The 24616-nt window shown below is 37.0% G+C and overlaps 1 protein-coding gene across 1 annotated transcript in view; it reads left to right on the plus strand.

Annotated features, from left to right (window-relative positions):
• Window positions 1-24616, plus strand: part of FAF1 (Fas associated factor 1) — a 222464-nt gene that overhangs the window by 80586 nt on the left and 117262 nt on the right. Inside the window, exon 7 of the mRNA XM_017873517.1 lies at window positions 13958-14112. Coding sequence (XP_017729006.1) covers window positions 13958-14112 — 155 coding nt within the window. The remainder of the gene's footprint in view (window positions 1-13957; window positions 14113-24616) is intronic.

Here is a 24616-nt window from a genome sequence, read left to right on the forward strand (position 1 = left end):
CTGAGGCAGGATTGCTTGAGCCCAGGAGGTGGAGGTAGCAGTGAGGCAAGATCATGCCACTGCACTCCAGCCTGGGTAATAGGTGATATTCTTTCTCTGAAGGGAAAAAGAAAATACGGAAAAGCAAAGAGAAAGTATTCTAACACAGATTAACTGTTAACTTTATTATGCTCTTTGCATATTTATTATTGTATGTTTAGATGTATATATATATATGGATTTTTAGTATAAAATTTAGTCATGTTATAATCCTGTAATAACAGCTTTTTTTACCTTTTAATATTATATGATCACTTTTTAAATTATAACTTCTTTTATAGTATTTTTAAATTTTTATTATAAAAAATTTAAATTTGATACAGAAAAAGTAGAGTAGTACAATAAATAGCCAAATCCCCTATACCTATGTTTTAATAATTAGGAAATTTTGCTATATTTGTATCTTCCATATACATCTCAAAGTCTTTAATGGAGGTTTTAAGGCGTAAGGACTTAAAAGGATTAACTGCTACAGTTGACAAAAGACAGCATTGAAATTTATTTATATTTTTATACCTTAATTTTGAATTTTGGGATTTTGATGAATAAATTTTTTATGATAGAATTTTTGTTTCAGTTTCCTCTGCTGATTAAAAATGAAAATGTTGACGGAACAGAAAATAAAATTAAACATTTTATTCAAAATTCACAAAACAAGTATAAAATAAATATAATAATTAAACTTCAAATAATTTTTTAATAGTTTATAGCAGTTAAGCATTTGAAATTGTTGAAACTTGAACTGCACAGAAACATTTAGGGTATCCTGTATATTCATTAATTTTTGCTTAGCCATTTCAGACTAAATTATAGATATCATACTTTACCCCTAAAAACTTCAGCATGCGTTTTCCAAAAATAATGATATTCTCCTACATAATCACAATACCATTTTCACATATAACAAAATTAACAATAATTCCCTAATATTATCTAATATCCAGTGCATATACAAACTTCACCAGTCATCCCCAGAATTTCTTTTTAGCTGCTTTTTGGAACCACAATCCACTCAAGGATCACAGGTTATATTTGAGTATTAGATATCTTAAATACCTTTTAAGCAAGCACCATCTCTCCCCATTTTTTCCCCTGGTATTTGCTTTGTGAAGAAATCAGACCAGATGACTTGTAGATTGTTCCAGATTCTGGATTTGTGTGATTGTTTCCTTGTGATATTATTTTCTGATTTCCTGAAAATGGATATTAGGTCTAAAAGCTTTGTTAGATTCAGGTGAAATGCTTTGTTAGATTCAGGTGAAAAGCTTTGTTAGATTCAGGTGAAATGCTTTGTTAGATTCAGGTGAAATGCTTTGTAAAAGAATGCTTTGTAAAATAATGCTGAATATTTTATTTTAACAGGATTTTTAGTGGTTATGGAGTCTTTCATTGTATGGCCATGCTGTTATAGTTAAACAATCACTTATTAGACATAAATATGTTTGAAAGAATATCTAATTATAGTTTTAAAATAGTGTATTTTTCAACTTATTCTTTGATAATAGTGCATTTGGGATATATCTTTCTCTGCTTTCCAGCAGTTGAAGTAACCAGAAAATGTCACAGCCTTTTGTAACTTAAACTGTAGCTCCCAAAATAGGTATAGATATTTTTAAAAAGCCATTTCCAAAGCTTCTGTAAGATATACTGTGTATACCTCACACATTTTAGGTTTAATGCAGATAACTTACACTTAAAAATACAGTATGTCATAGATAACTTAACACTTAAAAATACAATATATCATAGACAACAGAACTTTTACTAAGTGTCTTGTACAGTAAATTGGCATTTGGATTTATTCAGACTGATAATCCCCTGAGGAATATAAGCTCTTGTTTATTAACTCCTGGATATTTCTAATGAAACAATTAATTGTTTGCTTTTCTTAGTGTCTAGGTGTTTTAGCAGATGAAAAATTATTGGTTCATGTAATTAAATATTTTGCTTCATATTAGATTCATAACCAAAATCCACTGACCTCTCTGGACTGATAAAAATGTCTTTATCTTTATTCCTTTGTCCAGGGCTTTTTTTCTTTCCCTATTTCTCTTTTCCAAGTTACAGATCAACAGTTTATGTACAGTTTATTACATGTCTATAAACTTTAGTAAAGCTTAACTCCATGACAGATAAATTATTCAAAATTAAATCTAAACAGGTTCATTTATTAAGGTCATTAAGCAGATGGTATGCATCTTGTTTTAATTGTGTAAGTATGGTAATTATAATGTTACTTCAGAATTCTATGATGCTCTGTGGTTTACAAAACATGTTCCTATACATATCTCATTTGAACCCCACAACCAAACAGTGAAATAGGGGTATATATTCCTCATATTCCCATTTTAGAGATGAGAAAGCCCAGAAAAGCTACATGACTTGCTTACAACACACTAATAGTAAGTAGTAGGAACCAAATAAGAGCTCACATGTTCCAAGACAGGTAAATATGGTTTACACTCTCCCACCACACTTGAGTTTTCATCGCTAACTGCTGTACTGCAGGATTTAATGATCAAACTTCATCTCTTCTTTTCATATGTCACACCTGAGAGTTAAAACAGATCTTGCTCAAGATTATTTTTTAAAGCTTTTGAATGAATCATTTTTCAGAAAACAGTTTGCTAATGTTCAAACATTTTAAGACAAATGTGACGGATACTGTGGCACTCTTACTAAATTTTCTTCATCTTAAATATCACATGTTTAATTTAAACTGTGGGAGGCACATTAATTTTACCAGGGCAACAGATGAGCCTCAAGCACCAGCATTCTTCACTTGAAGTGAGAAATTGAGTTCCAAGAGTAAATAAAAACAAGATTGAAGGTTTAAATCCTCTGCTGGGCTTTTTGAACTTATATACTCATTAAATGTTTATTGGAGTGGTGGGATTACAAAGGATTTGGGGAGCTTCATCAACTGGTATATAGTTAATCGCTAAGTAAAACACTACATTTGATAAAGTGTTTCTCACGATGCCACATTCAATCCATCTTAATGAAAACTGCTTCAAACTGATTTCATTTGAGAGCACTTGGTGGTGAGAGTGCTTATAGTTCTTTCTGCCTTTTTTCTTGAGGAATTTATAGTACTGTACCAACCAGAGCTTCCAACTTTGGTAAAGCAGTTATTCTAAGTTTTCATGTTTCTTTTAAGTATATCGTGACAAAGTATTGACTTCTGATAATGTACCGATCAGTTTTATGACTTCCTTCCTTGCCCTTAACTATGAGGGACGCTCACCCATTTGAGGGCTATAAATGTTTATCACATGCTCTCTAAGGATCTGGGAAATAGAGGTTTCTTACTTTTGCTCAGTCTAATGAGGAAAATAAAACAATATAAACAGATCCATATAGTATAATATACCATAGAAGCAAAGAGAAGAGGTACCTTCAACTACCTTAGAAGTTCAGGGGAAAGATCTCTCCTTTCCTCTCCCCTCTCCTCTCCTCCCCTCTCCTCCCCTCTCCTCTCCTCCCCTCTCCCTCTCCTCTCCCTTCTCCTCTCCTCTCCTCTCCTCTCCTCTCCTCTCCTCTCCTCTCCTCTCCTCTCCTCTCCCCTCCCTCCCCTCCCTCCCCTCCCCTCCTCCCCCTCCCCTCTCTCCCTCCTCTTCCCTCCCCTCCTCCTCCCATCCCCCTCCCCTCCATCCCGCCCCTCCCTCTCCCCTCCCCTCTCTTTTTTAGATGTAGTCTCACTCTGTCACCCAGTTTGGAGTGCAGTGGTGCCATCTCAGCTCACTGCAAACTCCGCCTCCTGAGTTTAAGCGATTCTCCTGCCTCAGCCTCCTGAGTAGCTGGGACTACAGGTGCGTGCCACCATGCCCTGCTAATTTTTGTGTTTTTAGTAGAGATGGAGTTTCACCATGTTGGCCAGGCTGGTCTTGAACTCCTGACCTCAGGTGATCCACCTGCCTCAGCCTCCCAGAGTGCTGGGATTATAGGCATGAGCTGTTGGGCCCAGCCTAGGGGGAAGATTTCTAGAGGCGGTACTTCTGACCTGAATCTTAAATGATGAGAAAAACTTAGGCAAATAACAGAATTATAAACAGAAGGAAGAACAAAAGTAAAGGCAATGGAAGATTAAAGTGAGGAAACTACAACCAGTTTGGTATTACTGTAGCAAAAAAATGCAGGACAGAGTTGCATTGCTAGGCATGATGCTGATAAAATCAAGGGTTCAAGGCATAAAGGGGCTTGTGATGCCCTGGCATTAGCTGCCATTTAAAATCTGTTTTTAGGCTGGGCGTGGTGACTCACACCTGTAATCCCAACACTTTGAGGGGCCAAGGTGGGAGGATCATCTGAGCCCAGGAGTTCTAGACCAGACTGGGCAACATAGTGAGATCACCGTCTCTACAAAAAAAAAAAAGTAAAAAAGAAAAACAAACAAACAACAATTAGACAGGTGCGGTAGCATGTGCCTGTGGTCCCAGTTACTCAAGAGGCTGAATCAAGAGGGTCACTTGAGCCCAGAAGGTCCAGACTGTAGTGAGCCATGTTCGTGCCACTGTACTCCAGCCTGGGCAACAGAACAAGACCCTATCTTGGCGGGGGGTTGGGGGAGAAGATTAGTCTTTTTGTTCCTTGGAGCCTCCCCACCTGTCATGCCTGCTGTCCCTGAATTCTATTCTTCTGTACCACCAAAAGTACCCTAGAGAATCATTAGACATTTATAGTAACTAAAAATCAACAGTAATAAAAATCTCAATGGCAAGGCTTATCTCCCATGTGAAGGATTGTTCCTTTCCCAAGCATCCCTTTGGGAGTCTGGGCTTTGATATTGGTAATTTCATTACAGCTCCAGAGATCTGACTTCACACCAGTGCTTTTTCCAAATATTATACATAAATTAAGGGAATCAGTACTCAATTGCTGATTTCCCACTTAGTAGCTTTGTGGCCCCAAACAAGTAATGAGCCTGTGTCTAATATGGAAAAAAAATGATGATGATAGTCTCTACTTTATACAGGTTATTTTGAGACTTAAGTGGGATGCTGCCTATAAATGCACCCAGCACTGTGAATGAGACGGATGGTGCCATTAAGCAGTTTTGGACAAATTTGAGAAATGTCTGTAAAATAACAAAACTGATTTTCTCATTCAATTATGAACTAGTTCTAGGAACAGTTTCAGGAAGGAATTTTGAGAACCCCATGAGCATTTCTACCACTAAATTTAGGAGTTCACATTTAGCAGTGCTCTTAGTTATCAAGTTTTATTATATTTATTTTTTAAAATCAGCCCATTTTAAAGTCATGCTGTTTCTACTGCTTCACGTTGAAAGAAATCTAAATGCCATCATTGATCATTGTCTTCTAAGAAAAATAAGTTCTATACAAATTTGAGGCCACAGCTGTAGTTGGTAAGTTTCTAGCTCACCACACAATATCCAGAAAACCAGGCAAACAAACTGCTTTGTGCTTTGGAAAATATGCCCAGTCTGCTTATCTTGTCTGTGTTATTTTTTCCATTTAAATTCCTTAAAGTCAGGACAATGTCTTTTATAGTAATTTTGTATGACAGCTGGGACAGCATCCTGCACATGTGTGAAATAAGACCTAGGATGCTAATATATTTTTTTTAGAAAAATATATTTGAATTATACAAATAATGTATTTGCTATAAGAGAATGAAAATACAGATGCATTTTAAGTAGAAAATGACACCACATAATTCCAAACCTGAAAATAACCACTATTTATTAAATGCTTTTACTTTCTAAATGTGATTTTTTTAAAAATCTATAAACATGTATATCAGTCAAAAAGCTGATATAGTTTATATAAATACAACCATACCAAAGCTGCTATTCTGTAATTAGATGTTTCCACTAAATAGTATATTTGTTAGTACCATTTGGAATTTGCCTTTAATTCTCCAATTATCAGATCTGCCTAATTAAAATTGTAGAAGTCTTTAGTGCCCATATTAAAATTATTTCTTAAATTAGTTTAAAACTTACTAGTTTAGAAATACACTGCCATTTGGCCGGACGCGGTGGCTCACGCGTGTAATCCCAGCACTTTGGGAGGCCAAGGTGAGTGGATCACGAGGTCAGGAGATCAAGACCATACTGGCTAACATGGTGAAACCCCATCTCTATTAAAAATACAAAAAATTAGCCAGGCGCCTGTAGTCCCAGCTACTCAGGAGGCTGAGGCGGGAGAATGGCGTGAACCCGGGAGGCGGAGGGTGCAGTGAGCCAAGATCACACCAGTGCACTCCAGCCTGGTTAATAGAGTAAGACTCCATCTCAAAAAAAAAAAAAAAAAAAGAGTTAATACAACTCTATATGCTTAAACACAGCTTGTTTTTATAACATATAATATTCTACTTAGAAATCTGTTTGCCAGACAATATTTAATGGTATTTAAAAGCTACTGAACGTATAAGAACCCATAAATCATTGTAATTCTTATGATTTTTAGTAAGAATGCATTATTAATACATTTTTAATGAAAAAATACTATTAGTTTATCTTCAAGTCTTTACTACTCTAGTCTGTCACCTCTTGGAATGTGGAAGTAGATATAAGTAGGCTATGGGTTCTTGTTCTCTTCCTCAGTGGCCTAAAAGTTGGGGAGAGGAGTACACTTGACATTCTCACTCCTGTTGTCATGCTTGTTTAACAGGCCTATTGCTGACTAGGATTAGTGTTATCCCTCTCCATAGAGAATAGTAGAGGGTTAGAAAAATCCTTCCTGCACTTTTAAGAGGCTACTATACCAAAGTCCTTAGTACGGTATCTAAATGTTTACCTGAAAAAGCCTGCCTACTTCCTTGCCTACGTAGTCCCTCTTCCCGCCTCCCCATAGCCATGCCTCCTTCTCTATAATTTGCTATAAGAGCCAATCATTTCAGCTTCTCATGTCCTTATTCTTAAAAACTTTAGCTACATGGTGGCCTTCCTCAAATATATTGTATTACCTGAGTATTACAGTCTAAGCAATGAAAACTCATAAAGAGCTAGACTCAAAGAACATCTGTCAGCTTTTTTTGAGAGTTTGATTTTACTTTAGGCTTTTCCTTTTTTAGATAGAGTCTCGCCCCGTCACCCAGAATGGAGTGCAGTGGCGCAATTCCAGCTCGCTGCAACCTCTGCCTCCCAGTTTGAAACAGTTCTCCTACCTCAGCCTCCCGAGTAGCTGGGATTACAAGCGCACCCCACCACACCCAGCTAACTTTTTTGTATTTTTAGTAGAGATGGGGTTTCGCCATGTTGGCCAGGCTGGTCTTGAACTCCTGACCTCAGGTGATCCACCTGCCTCGGCCTCCCAAAGTGCTGAGATTACAGGCGTAAGCCATCACACCTGGGGAAGGCTTTTTTTTTTTTTTTTTAACCCTCTGACTTCCATATGACAGTGTTCCCTATGCAAGATTCAGACATCTGTGTCCTCCAGATTTCAGAATCCTATCCCAACATCTGCTTCAGAAAGTGAGGGGAAAAAGACACCATCCTGGCATCTTCTCATCTTTAGTAGCTGACTGTTTCTTTTTGGAACCTCTCCAATTTGGTTGATGCCTGTTGGTCCCTGAAATCATGTTCAGGAGCTAAACAGAGCAAAGTGTTGTGATTCTTTTCACAATACAACCTGCACTCTGGTGCTTTACTCTTTAAAGATAACTAGCTTGGAGTTATTTGAACAGATGGGGCCATTGACATCGCTGGGCCTTTCCCAAACTTTTCCTTTGTTTTTTATCTTTTTTACTCTTCTTTTTCTCACTCTCATGTATATTTAAAATTCTGCTTCTGGCCAGGCACAGTGGCTCACTCCTGTAATCTCAGCACTTTGGGAGGCCAAGGCAGGCAGATCACCTGAGGTCAGGAGTTCAAGACCAGCCTGGCCAACATGGTGAAACCCCATCTCTACTAAAAACACAAAAACTAGCCAGGCATGGTGGCAGGCGCCTGCAGTCTCAGCTACTCAGGAGGCTGAGGCAGGAGAATCGCTTGAACCCAGGAGGCAGAGTTTGCAGTGATCTGAGATCACGCCATCAGCCTGGGCGACAGAGCAAGACTGTCTGAAAAAAAAAAAAATTCAGCTTCAGTCACAGAGAAGTCACTCTCTTCTGCTTTTACTGTGGTTTGTTTGTTTCTACTTACAGCATTGATGTCCTACTTTTAAAATTCAGCTCAAGTATCACCTTCGCAGACAGGTGTGTAATCCCAGCACTTTGGGAGGCCAGGTCAGGAGGATCACTTGAGCCCTGGAGTTCGAGACCAGCTTGGGCAACATAGTGAGATCCCATCTCTATTAAAAAAAAAAAAATTTTTTTTTTTAAGTATCATCTTCATAAAGAAGCAGCCAATCTGATGTTCATACCTAGACCCCAGGACTTCCTCTGTTACTACTCATTACTACTGATTTGCCAGCCTTACTTCCTCACTACTCCCATCTAGAAAAGAATTTTAACAGACTTCAGAACTGTATGCCACCCAAGCACAAAAAAGTGTAGTGACTTTCCCAAGGTCACATAGCTGGGCAATGGCAAAGCAGGAATCTGAACCCAGATAGTGTGGCTTCCTACTGTCCTGCTTCTGTTCTCACATTGCACTTATCTTGAGTCATGATTGTATGCTGTGGTGTACCTGTGAACATCCATATACAAGAATAGCATTGTAGAAGTTGGCAAGTATTGGAATGATCCAAATTAGATGCTGGATTTAAAACAATAAATAAAACAGCTACAAAGGACTTGTGGGAGTACTTGGGGGAAATTCGAATATGGACTGTATATTAGATAATATTGTAACAATATGAAATGTCTTAGGTGTGATATAAATGCGATGATTATGTAAGGGAATGTATTATTCTCAGAAGACAGATTTCTTTAGGATAGAAGTGTCATAGTGTCTGCAAACATTCAAATGTTTCAGGGAAGTATTAAAAGAATGGTAAAGCAAATATGGCAAAATGCTGATGATTGGTAAATCTGGGTGAAGAATAAATGGGTGTTTATTATATCATTGTATCCATTGTTTGTATCAATGAGCCATCTCCAAACTTAAAAACAAAAAGTGATAGTGATAATGATTCTGATTACTATGGTGATGTTAATGATGAGGGAAAAGGAGAACAAATGGGAAGGAGAGAAAGCAAGTCAGGTCCAATTTACACAAAGGAAATTATTTTATACTATAATTTTTACACTGAAAAAAACCTATGAACTACATTGTACCATTCCCAGAAATTGTCATATCAACTTTAAAAGCATTGAACATGCAGATTATGGATATTCTGGTACTCAAAATGGAACCCTTTCTTTTTAGTTCATCAGCAAATATTTCCTTAGTATCTGCTCTCTGCCTGGCTTATTTTGAGACACAGCACATTTCTTCCAGCTCTAATATTCTATGGTTCTGTGACACTAAGAGTCTAAATACAATAGCCACTGTAGCTCAAGGCCAAGTCACATTGGTTGCTGTCAGCTAGGCATTTCTTAAGCATCAACTTAGTACCTTAGCTCCTAGATTTGAATGTGAAGATTAGTGAGGCACCAAACGCAGAGACACAATAAGCATCCCAGACACTATTGCCAGTAGGAAAAATGAAGGAGCTGCTTAATCTTTAATACATTTTCATGACCATTATTTCTCTTGAAATTGCTTCCAAAACCCTTTATTTTGCATGGATAGTTCAGGAATCTTCATCCTAACAGCTACCTTTTATTCAGCACCTACTATGGGCCAGGCTTTGTAAATAGGTACTTAACCTACATTATCTGCAATGCTTACAACAACCCATTTGCCCCATGGTCACACAGCTGCTAAGTGGCAAAACTGGATTTAGAACAGAGCTCTCTGTTACTTTAAAGCTTGGAGACTTCCCTTTGCACTGTGTTACTAAAACTTAGATTACAGGGAGGGAATCAGGAGACTGTAGCTTGGTTGTTTGCCTTTGTGGTCCGCCAGACTTAGACCCTTTCTGCCAAATTAGAAAGGACAAATACAATATATTCTTTTTAATGCCCCAATATTATCATTTGTTAGATGGTACTACAATAAAACGTTTACCTCCACACATTATTTCCCACCACTTTTTGAGGGTAAGGAAACTGTTTCATTCATCTTTATAGTCTCAATCCCTAACACATAGGTACTCTTTAAATGTTATTGAACTGAATTATTAATGGGCCAAAGGAAAAGCTGGTTATAGTAATAGAAATCAAAACATTTTCTTACTCATTTTCTGTGGTACTACTTTTCTTCACAAAAGCAGTTTTCTGATTAGTTTGCCATTTCAACTCTTCCAAATTGGTTGATATGCTGAACCCAGTTCTCACTCTTTTGGCCTGTGCTTAATTGAGCTCAGTAAGATAATCAGAAATCTGAGTCTGGAGTCCATTTATCTGTGACTGTAATTTAATCAGATTTATATAGCCTCAATTTACTAGCACTTCCATACTATTGAGTCTTTATATTTTGCTTATTTATTGTCATAAAAGCAGCAGAAAAATTTTTGTTGAAAGCTTATGTCAGAGAAAAGATTATTTTAAAATTATCAGTTTTCCTTTTGAAAGCTATTTTAGGGTACCCACAGCCTGAAGATCCTCTTGGGATACTCTTTTCATCATCTCCTTTCTCACATTCAGTCTAGAGCTTAAAGTGGGAATTTTTTTTAAGTGTGTTTTCCTGGCATCTCATGTTTAACAGTGTCAGGGGTTTGTGTCCCTGGAACGAAAACTGTTTCTCCAGAGTCTTTTTTTCTCTCAGCTTCCAGTGAAAAGAGGGGCGAGGCGAGCCAGTCGCTTACCACAAAGCAGTGCTACCACAAAGGAAAGATTAAGGGTTTAGAGAGAGGTCAATGTGGGTTTTTCTCTAACTAAACACTTTCCTAAAGTTTCCTTGTGGAAAAATAATGAAGTCATCTCAGAGTTTTAAAGAATTTTATTTCTTTTTCACCGTCTGCATTCGCTTGTCTTCTCAGCATGGATGTTTAATCTTCCTAGGCTTTGTGAATTGGCCCAAATGAATAAGTGGTGAGCTGTCTCTCTAGGAGCTAGAGGCTTATTCTAAGGGCCTAATCACTGAGTAAACACATCTTTGCCCTCCCTCTCACAACTGCGATATAATAGTCGAGATTCTAGCACAGTAACCTGGATATTGCAGGGACCAATGCTTTGAAATGCAGAATGGTTGATCCTCCAAAACAGACAGTGCCTGATCTTCGCCTGCCTCTTTCTTCTTTTTTAAATTAAATATTGCCAAAGAGATGCTGTTTTATTGCTTGATATTGTGCATTAGTGCCCTGGATTTCCAAGTTTAGTTTCAGTCAACACTGTCGGCTGCACTTATAGAGAACTCTGCATGTTGGATTTCTTAGTAGCCTCTTCGGCACATGTGTGTTTGGTTTAGAAGAGCATTTAAATTAAATCAGTGAGATAGCAATGTAAATCACTAATCTCTTTCCCAAAGTCTAAATGTTCCATTGCAGTGTTCTTGAGAGAAATAGGCATTTTAAAGATTTAGCCATTGCCATTGTTTAGTTAGAAATATGCTGATTTAAAAGTGGACAGCTCTCTTGTTCCCAGTGTCTCATTAAATGTAGTTGCTGAGAAACGATCAAGCTGAATTAGAGGTTGACATCCCTCTGTCTATTCAGTTAGAGAGCTCCTAAGAAGAAGAGCTCTGAATTTGTTAATGGTGCCAGGTTCACGTTACTTTGCCTAAAGCGTCAGAATTCTTGACTTATTTACTAAAACTGATTTTGCATTGCCACTGCAATGGGGTATCTTTTTTGCCAAGGGGCTATGGCTCGTATCAGTGTTCTTGTTTCTTTCATCAAACAGACTGGGACCCATGCTAGTTTAAAGACGCAAAGAAGACTGAAAGAGACCTCATTCTCTCTCTTGAGAAAGTTAGTCTAGAAGGGAAACTGGTAAACAATTGTAATACTAATAGAAAGAGATAGAGACCCAGGAAAGGAAGCTCTTAACTGCCTGATGGAATCAGGGAAGGTTTCATAGAGGCTTTTTTTTTTTTTGAGCCTTATAGGATGAGTAGGAATTTACTAGATAAGTATCTCTCTAACAATGTATCTGATTACAAACTTCCTAGAAGCCTGATACTGTTCTCTGCAGACATCAACATAGATGAAGAAACCCCAAGTCTTTCTTGTTCATCATTTTATTGCCACTGCTTCCTGCTGAGCCTGACACAAAGAGTATTTCAACAAATGCTTATTGAATGAATGAATAAATGAATTAACACATAGAAGCAGGGTGGGATCAGCTGAGCTACTTATACCCAGGAGTCCTGCCCTTATTCCCATTACAAGCTGTCTCTGAGTCTCAGTCCAAAGCAGTCTGGCATCCTTGTGCTATATGAGTACTTCCACAAGCCTTGACTACAGTGTGGTTGATTTCCCTGCTACCACTGTAGTATCAGAGAAAAAATACTTACTTGGACTTGGAGTTAGACAAGCTGGGAGCCAGTCCTCGTATTACTTACTAACTAGCTGTGACATTTGGAACAAGTCCGCTTTCTAAACATCAGTTTCCTCATATGCTATTGGGGTTAAGGATGCTATGTTAAAGATTTATTCTGGAAATTAAAGTAGATAACGTTTGTGAAAGTAACAGTGTCTCCTATTCATAGTAGATGCTTTAGAATCTTAATCTACCTAACTGTGGCTACTCTCATCTATTATAAAGTTTACCTTTGTAAGAAATAATTTTAATGATGATTACTGTTACTATTATTTGGATTATTTATCGAGATAATTCCTAACGTCAGATTTCATTAGCCTTTCATCAGCATGAGCCTTATATTTTTCTGTAAGTTTCTTTCTTTTGCTCAGAATCCCACACAGCAGATTTTCATTTGCTGTCATCACATTCTTATTTAACATAAAGGGAAAGATACTAAGCTTCCCTGAAATTTTCCTTTGACAGAATTTCAAAGATTGGTTTGTATGTTGTCTTTACCATAAAATTTTATCTTTCCTTTCCCTGGTAATTGTGAGTATTGTTAAACTCAGTTCTTTCAAGAACTGACTACCAAGAAGGTAGTCAACAATTTAAGCTCTTTAATCATTATAGTCATTTTTGGTAAAGCTAACATGTTGCAAACCATCAATGGCTACTTATACCCATTGTTTTTATTATACTTATTACCTTGTTCAATTTCAGTTTTTAGTTTTAATTATTGCATTGAGTATCCAACTATGACAGAAGACACATTTAAGAGACCAAATGTCATTTATTAGAAGCAACTTTTATTATGGCAAAAGGGAAATAATAATTTTCTATATGAAAAGCCACAATGGACATTTTCTGAAATATAAACTAGAAAGAATGCATGTGAACTGAATATTTTCTATCTCTTCATATGGCAATTATATGTTATATGCTGTTAAATAAGGGCTTAATATGAGAACACATTAAGGACTTTAAAATTACCTATAGAACAAAAAGAAAACTTCATTTCAGACCTTTTCCTTTCAAATGGAAGAGACTATCCATTGTTCAGATTAAAACCATACAAAATATGTAAGAGGAATTTTGTCATTCTGTTTCAATGAATTTTTTTCTCTGTATTGTTGAACAGTTCAAAGTTAATATTTCTCTTTACATATATCTATGAAATAAAAAGAACAGTAAATCCATTTTCTTTAAGCAAAATACAATTCTGTTGCAACTTCGTTTGAGATAGGCTTGCACATGTTAACAGAAATCTGCAATAGCAGTCTGAAAATTAGATATAATCATCCTAGCCTTTTCAAGTGTAGGGAAGTAAAATTTTTTGATATTTTAGATGCTTTAGGAACTCCACAACGTAAAGTACTCTTTTAGGGAATAGCATTTAATTTTTGTCTTTGCTGTTCACATAGACTAATTATGCCTGTCTAAAATTTAAGAAATCTTACATTAGTGGATATCTTAATTGATCAGATTTTTCTCCTCTTTTCAGAGAAAGCTTCTTGCTATCTACCTCCACCATGATGAAAGTGTATTAACCAATGTCTTCTGCTCACAAATGCTTTGTGCTGAATCCATTGTTTCTTATCTGAGTCAAAATTTTATAACCTGGGCTTGGGATCTGACAAAGGACTCCAACAGAGCAAGGTAATACTGTTGTTCACAAGTTATAAGTTGAGCTTCTATTAAAAAAAAAATCATTATGTTTGTCATCATCATAAACATTTTTCATCCTCAGCATTAAACTCTCTGCCATTGCATTTTATTAGACAAAAGCTGCTCATTGCAGCTAGCACATGCAGTTATTTGCAATTGTGAAAATATACCTTAACTTATAAAACTTTTAAATTCAAGCATAACCTGAAAATAAAATATATTTCTCATCTTATTTTGCAATGCAACAGACATTTCTAATATATTTTGAACTTTTAGAGAAAACTAATGTTTTTAATGATGTTCAGAAAAGGCAAAACAAGTCTAATATATAATCTTAGTAGTAAGTTTATTTTTTAATAACTTCAGTGAAGAGGGCAGGACTTTCTGCACAAGTCCAATGGAGTTGGTAATAGCTTAACTCTAGCATATGCTAATTGATGTAATCGCTTTATTGCACACATTCTTTTGCACACAGCCAACAATACATCCATATTCTCAATAGGGAAAAAAATTCCTTTCCTAGTTGTCAGGATGAGTTTACTTAGCTTGTTAATCATAGTATCTGTAAGTGATTAACAATTCTTCATATTTTGCCTATTTCAGTTTCCCATCTGAAATATATTTCATCATGTTTAATTACACATGTGTCTATAACATCCCATGATGCTACTTTGGGTGTGTTAACACAATCGTAATCGCAGATTGCTGGTTTATGAATGGGAGATTAAATTAATTCATTTCAAGGCAAGCATATTATAGTTACCTAATTTTAACGATTATAGAACAATTAGAAACCATCTGATTTGTCTTTTTGTTACTTTATGGCTTACTGAATTTTGGTCATCATTCAGAGTTTGTTTTATTTAATCTGAATCAGAAAAGAACACGATTCTTTCCTTAAATGTGAAGCAAAATAATGTTGAAGCTATTTCCTAATCTAATACTTCATTTCTTTAAGCAAATGGTTAGGAAATTTCATGAGATGACTTCGTTTTGCCTTGGAAATGTTCCCTGCTATACATTAATAAAGAATCTTTAGCACCTGTATTTGTTTAAATTAAATCAGGTTATTATTCACACTCAGTTAAAGGTGATGAAAAGCAGTGCCACAAACAGATAAAAATGCCACATCGAAGGTCTTTCATGAGGCAAAATACAGAGACTGGAGACTTGGTTAAATCTTTTGCCATTCACTGGCAGTAAGGAATCTCCTCCTTTCCTTTTATCCACAACTTGATGGAGAAGGAAACACTATTTCTAAACCATCTGTAGTGGCTAAGTTCAGTGGGCTACCTGCTGTTATTTTGTTCTATCCTCCATTTAATTCCTTAGTTCCTTTTATTTTACAATGACAAAAAATTGCAGTGTAGTTTCTTTTGAAAAACAGTGTTTGAGGGTTTTTTTTTATGACTGGCAATCAACAGCCATATAATTGCTTTGTTATGTTTTACTAAAGAAGTCTGTTAAGTAGCACAACTTTGATACACTGGTAATAAGAGTTTGCAGGTTACAGAGACACCTGTGGTGACCAAAGCGACAGAAGCTGCTTATTAGCAAGAGCCAGTACAGCTGTGTCCTATTAACTCCTTATGACACTTTTTTAAAAACACTAAATAAAGGTGTTGTTTAAGGCTTTAGAGCTATTTCTCAATGAACTGCAGAACTGACTATTAAGTATGATAGGATATTTCAGTCTACATTTTGAATTAAGTATCTGTCATGAAAATTTGTAAAAGGTAATATTAAAGATTGAAAATAGGAACATCTAGGAATTCAATTTAATAAACATTTATAGGAACCACAAATGGGGCAATAGGGGAATGGGATGATTTCTATAATTTAAGATACTTGACATACTTATTCAAAATCTATTAATAGTTCTGTCCATATTACAAATGTAAAAGGTATTATATTTCTCTATTTTAGAGTAACAAAAGATAATCACTGGGTACTGAGTTTAATACCTGATTGATGAAATTATCTGTAAAACAAACACCCATGACACCAATTTACCTATGTAACAAACCTTCACATGTACCCTCCAGACATAAAAGTTTTTTTAAAATATCAGAAAATTAAAAAGCAAGTAATTTTTTAAAAAGTAACAAATAAAATTACATAACTACTTTTGATCCATCATTATTATCGTTAAGGCAAATGGGAAAATACACATTTTATAAACACAAGGTGAAAATTCATTAGAATGACATATTCCCAAAAAGGGGTTGACTTTGACATATGAAACTGTAAGATAATTGATTAGGCTGGTTTATTGCTCAAAAAAAGGGTTTAGGCTGGGCACGGTGGCTCATGCCTGTAATCTCAGCACTTTGGGAGGCCCAGGCGGGCGGATCACGAGGTCAGGAGATCAAGACCATCCTGGCTAACACGGTGAAACCCCGTCTCTACCAAAATACAAAAAAAAAAAAATTAGCCGGGCGAGATGGCGGGCGCCTGTAGTCCCAGCTACTCGGAGGCTGAGGCAGGAGAATGGCGTGAACCTGGAGGCGGAGCTTGCAGTGAGCGGAGATAGCGCCACCGCACTCCAGCCTGGGCGACAGAGCGAGACTCCGTCTCAAAAAAAAAAAGGGGAGGTTTAACTTAACCACAATTTTCTTGCCACCTATCATATCATAGATTCATCAAAATAAAATTGTCTAATTGGGTTTCCTACTGTATAATCTTTCTGGGATTTTTACACCATATTTATCCAGAGGTGTTTATCATGAAAACTGATTGTGTCACTCATTAGATGCTTTTAACTTTGAGTAACAAAACCTCAAGCTTTCACTCTCGATTCGGTAGACGACTGCTTGCACTAATATTTATTGATCCATGGGGTACATGTCAAAAAGTATTATGCCATCATTTGCATATTGTAAGCTGAAATGGGGACATATTAATATATGGAAATACAGAAGAGATTTCTAGGCATCACAAGTAAGTTTGTTGTTGTGGGTTTCCTTTTAACTGTTATTTTTTTATGATAGATGTAAGTTTGGAAATAAATTCCTGGTTAATAACTTGCCTGGTCCCATATCTGGTTAACCTAGTTCACACTGGCCATAAAAATTTAGAGAGTCCTGGACCTGTAAGCTATTTGGATGTTTTCTTAGTGGTTTTCTAGGGCTACCACCTGATGTTATAGCTGAGGATGTTGATATCCAAAATAGGAAGAGACTTGCCAAGCAGATATACTTTTGCTTAAGGATTACTCTGATTAAGCCTATAGAGGCATTAGTTCTTTAGTCACAGTTTACTATGGCTCTCTCATGTGTATAGGAGATAAGTGAAGGATATAAAACTAAGTGAATGCTTTGGTGAAGTCACCAGAATATGAGTATCACTTGCTAGTATAAATTAAATTTCCTAATTTCTCTAACAAATTGGAATAAAGAAAGAAACATTTCTATAAAATGTCATAACCCCTGTGATGTTGATGATTTGGATTTTTACACCTCTTAAATGATTCTCATTACCTTCTTTCTTAGTTGAATACTTAGATTTTCCAGCCCACTCTGTATAAAATATGTTGGAATAATTCTTAAGTTGATCTTAGAACATTCCAAATATGAACTGAGACATGAAACTTTAGCTGTAATGATGAATGTCTGTCATCTCCCCTACTAAATTGTGATCTCCTGGAAAGGCTTATTCATTTTGTTGGTTTCAGTAAACATGGCACTTTTTTAAATTCTAGGAAAAAGAAACTCAGAAAGCATTTAGCAAATAAATATATGCATTTATTTCCATCTAAGAATGTTGCTTATAATTTCAATATTGCATATCTAAATAGGAGGTTTTTTCCTTGGAAAATATTCTGCAGTCTTCTGGGCCACGATGTCTAGTTGGATTTCAGAGCCATTCTTAAAGCAATGACAGGAAGCCCTTGGTAGTCTTGAGAAGTGCTAAAGGTATAATTTCTTTTTTTTGAAGAGACAGGGTCTCGTTATGTTGCCCTGGCTGGAGTGCATAATCATAGTGCACTGCAGCCTGAAACTCCTGGCCTCAAGCAATCCTCCTGTCTCAGCCTTCCAAGTAGCTGGAAGTAGAGGCATGTGACACTATGCCCTGTTCTAATTTCTGAAATATTGGTTTGACCAGTAATTCTGATGGAAATAGTAGGATTTACCTGGAAAAGAAAGAGCCAAAAACAGATAGGTAACAGTAAACAAGCAGATCCTGTAAATCACTTCATAGTTATACAGGTTTGTTTCCAGGACCTCCTACAGATACCCAAATCCACAGATACTCAAGTCCCTGATAGAAAATGGCATAGTATTTGCATATAACCCATGCACATCCTCCCGTCTGCGTTAAGTCATCTCTAGATTACTTATAATACCTAATACAATGTAAGTGCTGTGTAAATAGTTGTTATACTGTATGTTTAGGTGATAAAGACAAGAAAAAAGTGTACATGTTCAGTATAGACACAATTTTTTTCTGAATATTTTTGATACTTGGCTAGTTTAATCAACAGATGCAGAACCCACAGATGCAGAAGACCAACTGTGTTTGTTATGTTTGTTCGTTGTATAATACTGAATAATATGAAACGGGAATGGTGCTGTCATCTGAGAATGAAAGGTGGAACAAGACACAATCCTAACCCTCAAAACACTCATAGTCTAGTAGGCAAAACAGACATAAGAGCTAATATATAATATGAAGTATGTATAAGGTACTTTAGGCGTATAGATGAACTTTATACTGACTTGCTGTACACAACGGGGTCAAAGAGGGATTTGAAAGAGATGATATACAGAAAGATGAAGTTAGAACTTTACTCTTTTCTATTTAGAGATTTTATATTACCATAGTAGCATTCCTAGTCTTTTGGGTAGCAGATTTTACTATTCTTTACTAAAGGGCATTGGTGTTTAAAACCTCATAATTATGTATGGGGAACAAAGGGTCAGTGGTTGAAATAATTGAGGAGAGAAGGAATAGAGAGAGCTGGCCAGCTAATATAATCCTCTATAATCTGAACCAGATTGAGAATTAAGGTCAACCAGCCAGCATGGACAAATCCAAAGAAGTTGTTTTGTTAATGATTCATCCTAGCATTGGCATATGTCTACAAGCAGACAGTGAGCAGGGATAAGATATTCTTTGGATATATATCATGTAGAAAACCACCGTAGATTTAACTAATACAATAAAAATATTGTTAGTACAATGTATTCTTAATGAATGAGTGCTTAGCTATGAAAGAATAATTTCTTAAAATTCAGGACAGATATCACTTCCAGGAAGCCTCGCCTCTCCCCATCCTTCTCTTGCCTCAGTCAGGGTTAAAAGGCATATTCTGTGTGCTCCCATAATATATCTATACTAACTTGTACTAATAGCACTCATTACATTGTATGGTCATTGTCTATCTCCCTGCTAGGTTGTCAGCTCCCTGAGGGAGCTGTGTCTGTAATTCCATTGCTTTACACAACTAACTTCCTTCCTTCCTTCCTTCCTTCCTTCCTTCCTTCCTTCCGTCCGTCCGTCCGTCCATCCTAGATGGTGTCTTGCTCTGTCTCCCAGGCTGGAGTGCAGTAGCGCAATCTTGGCTCACTGCAACCTCCACCTGCCAGGTTCAAGCGATTCTTCCACCTCAGCCTTCCGAGTAGGTGGGACTACAGGTGCATGCCACCATGCTTGGCTAATTTTTGTATTTTTAGTAGAGATGGGGTTTCACCATATTGGCCAGGCTGGTCTCGAACTCCTGACCTCATGATCCACCCACCTCGGCCTCCCAAAGTGCTGGAATTACAAGCATGAGCCACTGTGCCCGGCCATAATTACCTTTTAAAGAGTAAGTACTATATTGATAATAAACAAATAATCTCTAATAGGCTTATTGAAAAATAACAAGAGAGTACTAATTTGGGTAATGGCAAGAACATTGGAAATGCAGCTACATTCCTCTAGTTGTGTGATCTTCCCCTGTAGCCACTAATGGTACTAATATATGGTACTAAAACCTTCATTCTCCTTACAGAATGAATTAAAAATGTTCAGATTGGATACTTGGTCTACTGCTGGCATTGTAGGGTCTCAGAATATGATGGTGTAAGCCCATGTGCCTCAGGTGCTCCCAGGCCATCTGGAAAGTGGCTTGAATTCCAACCCAGATGAGTTCATCCTGGTTCCAGAGTTTCTTCCCCAGACTTCACCAAGCCTCTGTGATACCCCAGAGGTAATTGGTCTCCCAAATTGGGCCATTCTGGGATGGTACTGAACCTTCTACAATGGTGGGAGAATTGATTATAAACCTGTCCCCAGGCCCGGAGTGCTAGACTGGCTACATGGTGGAAGAGACCAAGCATTCAGACATGTTCTATTAGAACACCATCAGAATTAACCATAAATAGTACTATGTAAAGCACCAGCACAGTGAGTATTAATCTGTCCCTCCATAAAGGCTGTGCCCTCCAGGCTGAGCTGTGGATTCTTAGCTGAAGTTGCTTCATCAAGGAAAGCCACATCACATATGTGACTCAGTGAACCGCCGGTATTAACCAGTAATAAGTGGGTTAGCGGGTATCTCTTGTTCTGCATAGGAGGGTCCACAAAGCAAATACAGATGCTGGTTTAGATTATCTAATTTTAGAACACTTAGAATCAAACATTGAATTTCACTGGAATAGTGCGAACTGGGTAATCAGCTAGCTATGAGTGCTGGAAAATGAATTGCTTATGTAAGTACCTGAGATGAAAATGTTTTGCACATCAGTGTACATGCTACTAAGTGTTAAATCAGGCATTGCACACTATTTCTAAGCAGTGTTCAGAGTAGTTGTAAACAGTTCCCCAGGAGTTGCCAGTAGTGCTTGGGTTACACAGGTTGCATGTAACATATACATAGCATTGTATTAAATTTTGTACACACATTTAATACCAATATTCACAGACAGAATTCTGTGCCTATCAATATTAGCTTTTGAACTTAATGCCCTTGGGTGTGGTATTTCAGGTCACTGCAAACTTCCGCTGCTGTGCTGACAGGTACTTGTTAGGCTTAATATTCAAGTGATAGTTTTCCACATTACTTAATCTTTGGCAAGAGTTAATTGACTTAAAGCACTTATTATCAGTAAGCTGTCTTCACATGTACTTTCCATCTCAGTAATTAGCCATATTCACAGTGGCTTACCCTTAATTCCAAACTACTCAGTGGTTCATGCCTGGCTGAAGCCTTGCTGACCATGTTACTCTAACCCTATACTTCCATTTGATCCTGCAAATATAGCCCAGGTGTGGAGTCTGCATGGGAGACACAGGAGTATTAATTTCCAGCTGCTACCCTAGGTACAAATATGGATTCTGCAGAGGTAGCTGATAAAACAGATGAACATGTTGTGGTCAGGGTACTAAGACTTCAGGAGCGCCTTCATGCCAGATTTCCATATAATTTTCCCCAAACTTCTTTATTCCCTTTGTGCAACATTTTCCTCCCAGTACTTTTAAAGGAAGTGTATTGCCATCCTAAACATCCCAGGTCAAGGGTTTAATTAATGCTTTAAAATGAAGGTTCCAAAACACCAGGAGAGTTTGTCATTTTCTCCCTGGTTTGTTTTGTGAAGAGGGAGGAGAGAAGGTGAGGAGGAACCCCCTCCTGTTCCGTGATTACATCCTACCCACTCATTTTCTCCTTTTCTCTTCTGCTTTTGATTTTTAGTGGCGGTCTTAACAGAATGTCAAGATCAATTTGCAGCATGGTTTAACTCAAGGTTTGCGTTCTGCCAGCAGCAATTGTCCCTGCAAACAATGCCGTGTGTTCTTGTAACTTCAGAAGCTTTTAGAGAGATCATGGCTAGGGCAGCATCTAATGACTTTATTAGTGTAGGGTTTCAAAATGGGCTCAGTAATTGTTCATATCTCTTTGTCAGCAAGTCATAATTACTGCTCAGCATTGTCCAAGGGTACACTTGTGAATAGTTTCCTAATAGTACTGAAAGGAAAGGAAAGGGGGAATGGATAAAAGTGATGGCCTCTTACAATTGAGAACAAGCCAGTCTCTATGTAGTTGATGGCTAAACTCTTTATAGTACATTCAACATTCTTTTTTTAAAACAGATTATCCTTTTTTTTTTTTTTTTTTTTGAGATGGAGTCTTGCTCCGTCACCTAGGCTGTAGTGCATTGGCATGATCTTGGCTCACTGCAAACTCTGCCTCCTGGGTTCAAGCAATTCTCCTGTCTCAGCCTCCCAAGTAGCTGGGACTACAGGTGCTTGCCACCACGCCTGGCTAATTTTTGTATTTTTAGCAGAGATGGGGTTTCACCTTGTGGGTCAGGCTGATCTCGAACCCCTGACCTCAGGTGATCCGCTCACATCGGCCTCTCAAAGTGCTGGGATTATAGGCATGAGCCACCTCGCCCGGCCAAAATAGATTATCCTTTTAAAAATGTTCTTTGAGATAATTTAAAATTACCAATTTATGAGCCTTTTTTACTCTGATTTGGATACTTCCCACACTCCTACCTAGTACTATAGTTACAACTGCCTGGTTGCACATGCATTGTATTTGAATCAAAGCATTTGTTTTTTAAAAAAAGAGCCCATTTTCCTCTGCACTAATCTAATTAATGCTATTCAGGAAATACGCATTTAACTCAGATACAGCTGTCGATAAATAGCCTGTGAAAACTGTTGTCAGAAGCTAAGATACAAAGGTGGTATTATTGGCAAGCCATTCCAAAATAATAACATTTTAAGTTTCTGTCAAATTCTATTTTTCTCATGCACTAGATCTTTCTTATAAGTCTGTTGGTGTTCTCCTTGGTCATCTCCCAATTACTCTGTGTTTTGAATATTCTTTGAATATTCTAGGTATCTTGATTATGAGAGTCACAGAATTAAAAGAATCATCACTGTCTCAAGATGAAGTTTGAGGTTAATTTCAGACCTTTCCCTGTTTGTGATCTGTTGCTGAATCCTTCCCCATTCTGTAACCTGTCTCCCCACCCCCACCAGTGTACTCATGTGTAGTTATATGCAAATAGTTACTCCCAATAGCTGGTTATGCTTGTATTTTAGAACATACAGTTTTTATATTGATATAAAACATGAGTAATCTAATGAAACAAATTCCAAAAATAAGATAAATATCTTATTCTAAAAATAAGATATTTGGGCTGGGTGCGGCAGCTCACACCTGTAATCCCAGTGGTTTGGGAGACTGAGGCAGGCGGATCACTTAAGGCAAGGAGTTCAAGACCAGCCTGGCCAACATAGTGAAACCCTGTCTCTACTAAAAATACAAAAACTAGCCGGGCATGGTGGCACATGCCTATAGTCCCAGCTACTTGGGAGGGTGCTTGAGCCTTGGAAGCGGAGGTTGCAGTGAGCCAAGACTGCACCACTGCACTCCAGCCTAGGCAAAAGAGCAAGATGCTGTATGTGAATGAATGAATGAATGAATGAGTGAATGAATGAATATTTATGAAGTGAAATGTCTTATATATATGCCATCATGTATTTTGCTTTTCTTCTTGCCTGAAATTAAAAGGTCTGAAAAGATTTGTTTCCTTAACTGCTCTCATTAATAATTTTATATTGATGATATTTTAGCAGACTTTTTACTAAATCATATCCCCTATGCCATTGAAATTCGTAGCACATTTCTCTTCTTCTATAAATACTGATAGTAAAACAGTCAGAGAAATTATAAAAGAAACATGTTAGTTCAGTGACATAAAACCACGTAAGTAATTTGGTTCCTCTGACATATTTTACAGTGTTTGCTTGTCAGTCTACATAGATGCCAAAAGATATTTTAAAGCCCAAAAATCTTAATGTTCTAATCTGCCAAATATACCACCAAAAAAAGGAAAGTTTCTATTAGTCTGGAATTGGAGAGTAGGGTGGAATCCTGTTTCTGATGTGTTCAGGTAATTATTAAAGAATGGATTTGGTGTCCTTTCCTCAAGAATATGTTTGTGTCTTTGTACTTAATAGCATTATGGTAGTAGAGGAGTGACAGATAGTTTTGTATTATTCAGAACAGAGTTAACTATAAAGACTTTTTAAAAGCCATTTGACAGTTTATCTACTATTGACTAACTCAGTCTGTAGCTACAGCAACAGTTTAAGAATCCTAAATAGATTGCTTTCATGTGCTTTTTTTTCCCTCAATACATGATGAGCACCAAGAAAGTCCTTTTCAGCAAATACTTTTCTACACACCTCAGCTAAGGAAGGAATGAGGCAAGGGCATGTGAAAAATAAAAAAGCCTTGATTGCCGTACCTCAAATCTGAAAAATTACATTGCCCAGTCCCAGTAATAAATGAGCTACTGGATTCTCTGAGCAGCTCTCAAATAATTTACTGTCTCAGCAACAAATTTTATTATGTGGCTATTAGGAAAGCTATGTATTAACTTGTTAGTTCTTGAAGCAGACTCGTATATATTAAAATGTGTCAGTTGCTGTTCTTAAAGAAAACTGATTTTCTATTTTATTTTATTTTATTTTTTTATTTATTTTATTTTATTTT

Source organism: Rhinopithecus bieti, unplaced genomic scaffold (genome assembly GCF_001698545.2).
Source record: "Rhinopithecus bieti isolate Rb0 unplaced genomic scaffold, ASM169854v2 scaffold_6946, whole genome shotgun sequence".
Taxonomy (NCBI): domain Eukaryota; kingdom Metazoa; phylum Chordata; class Mammalia; order Primates; family Cercopithecidae; genus Rhinopithecus; species Rhinopithecus bieti.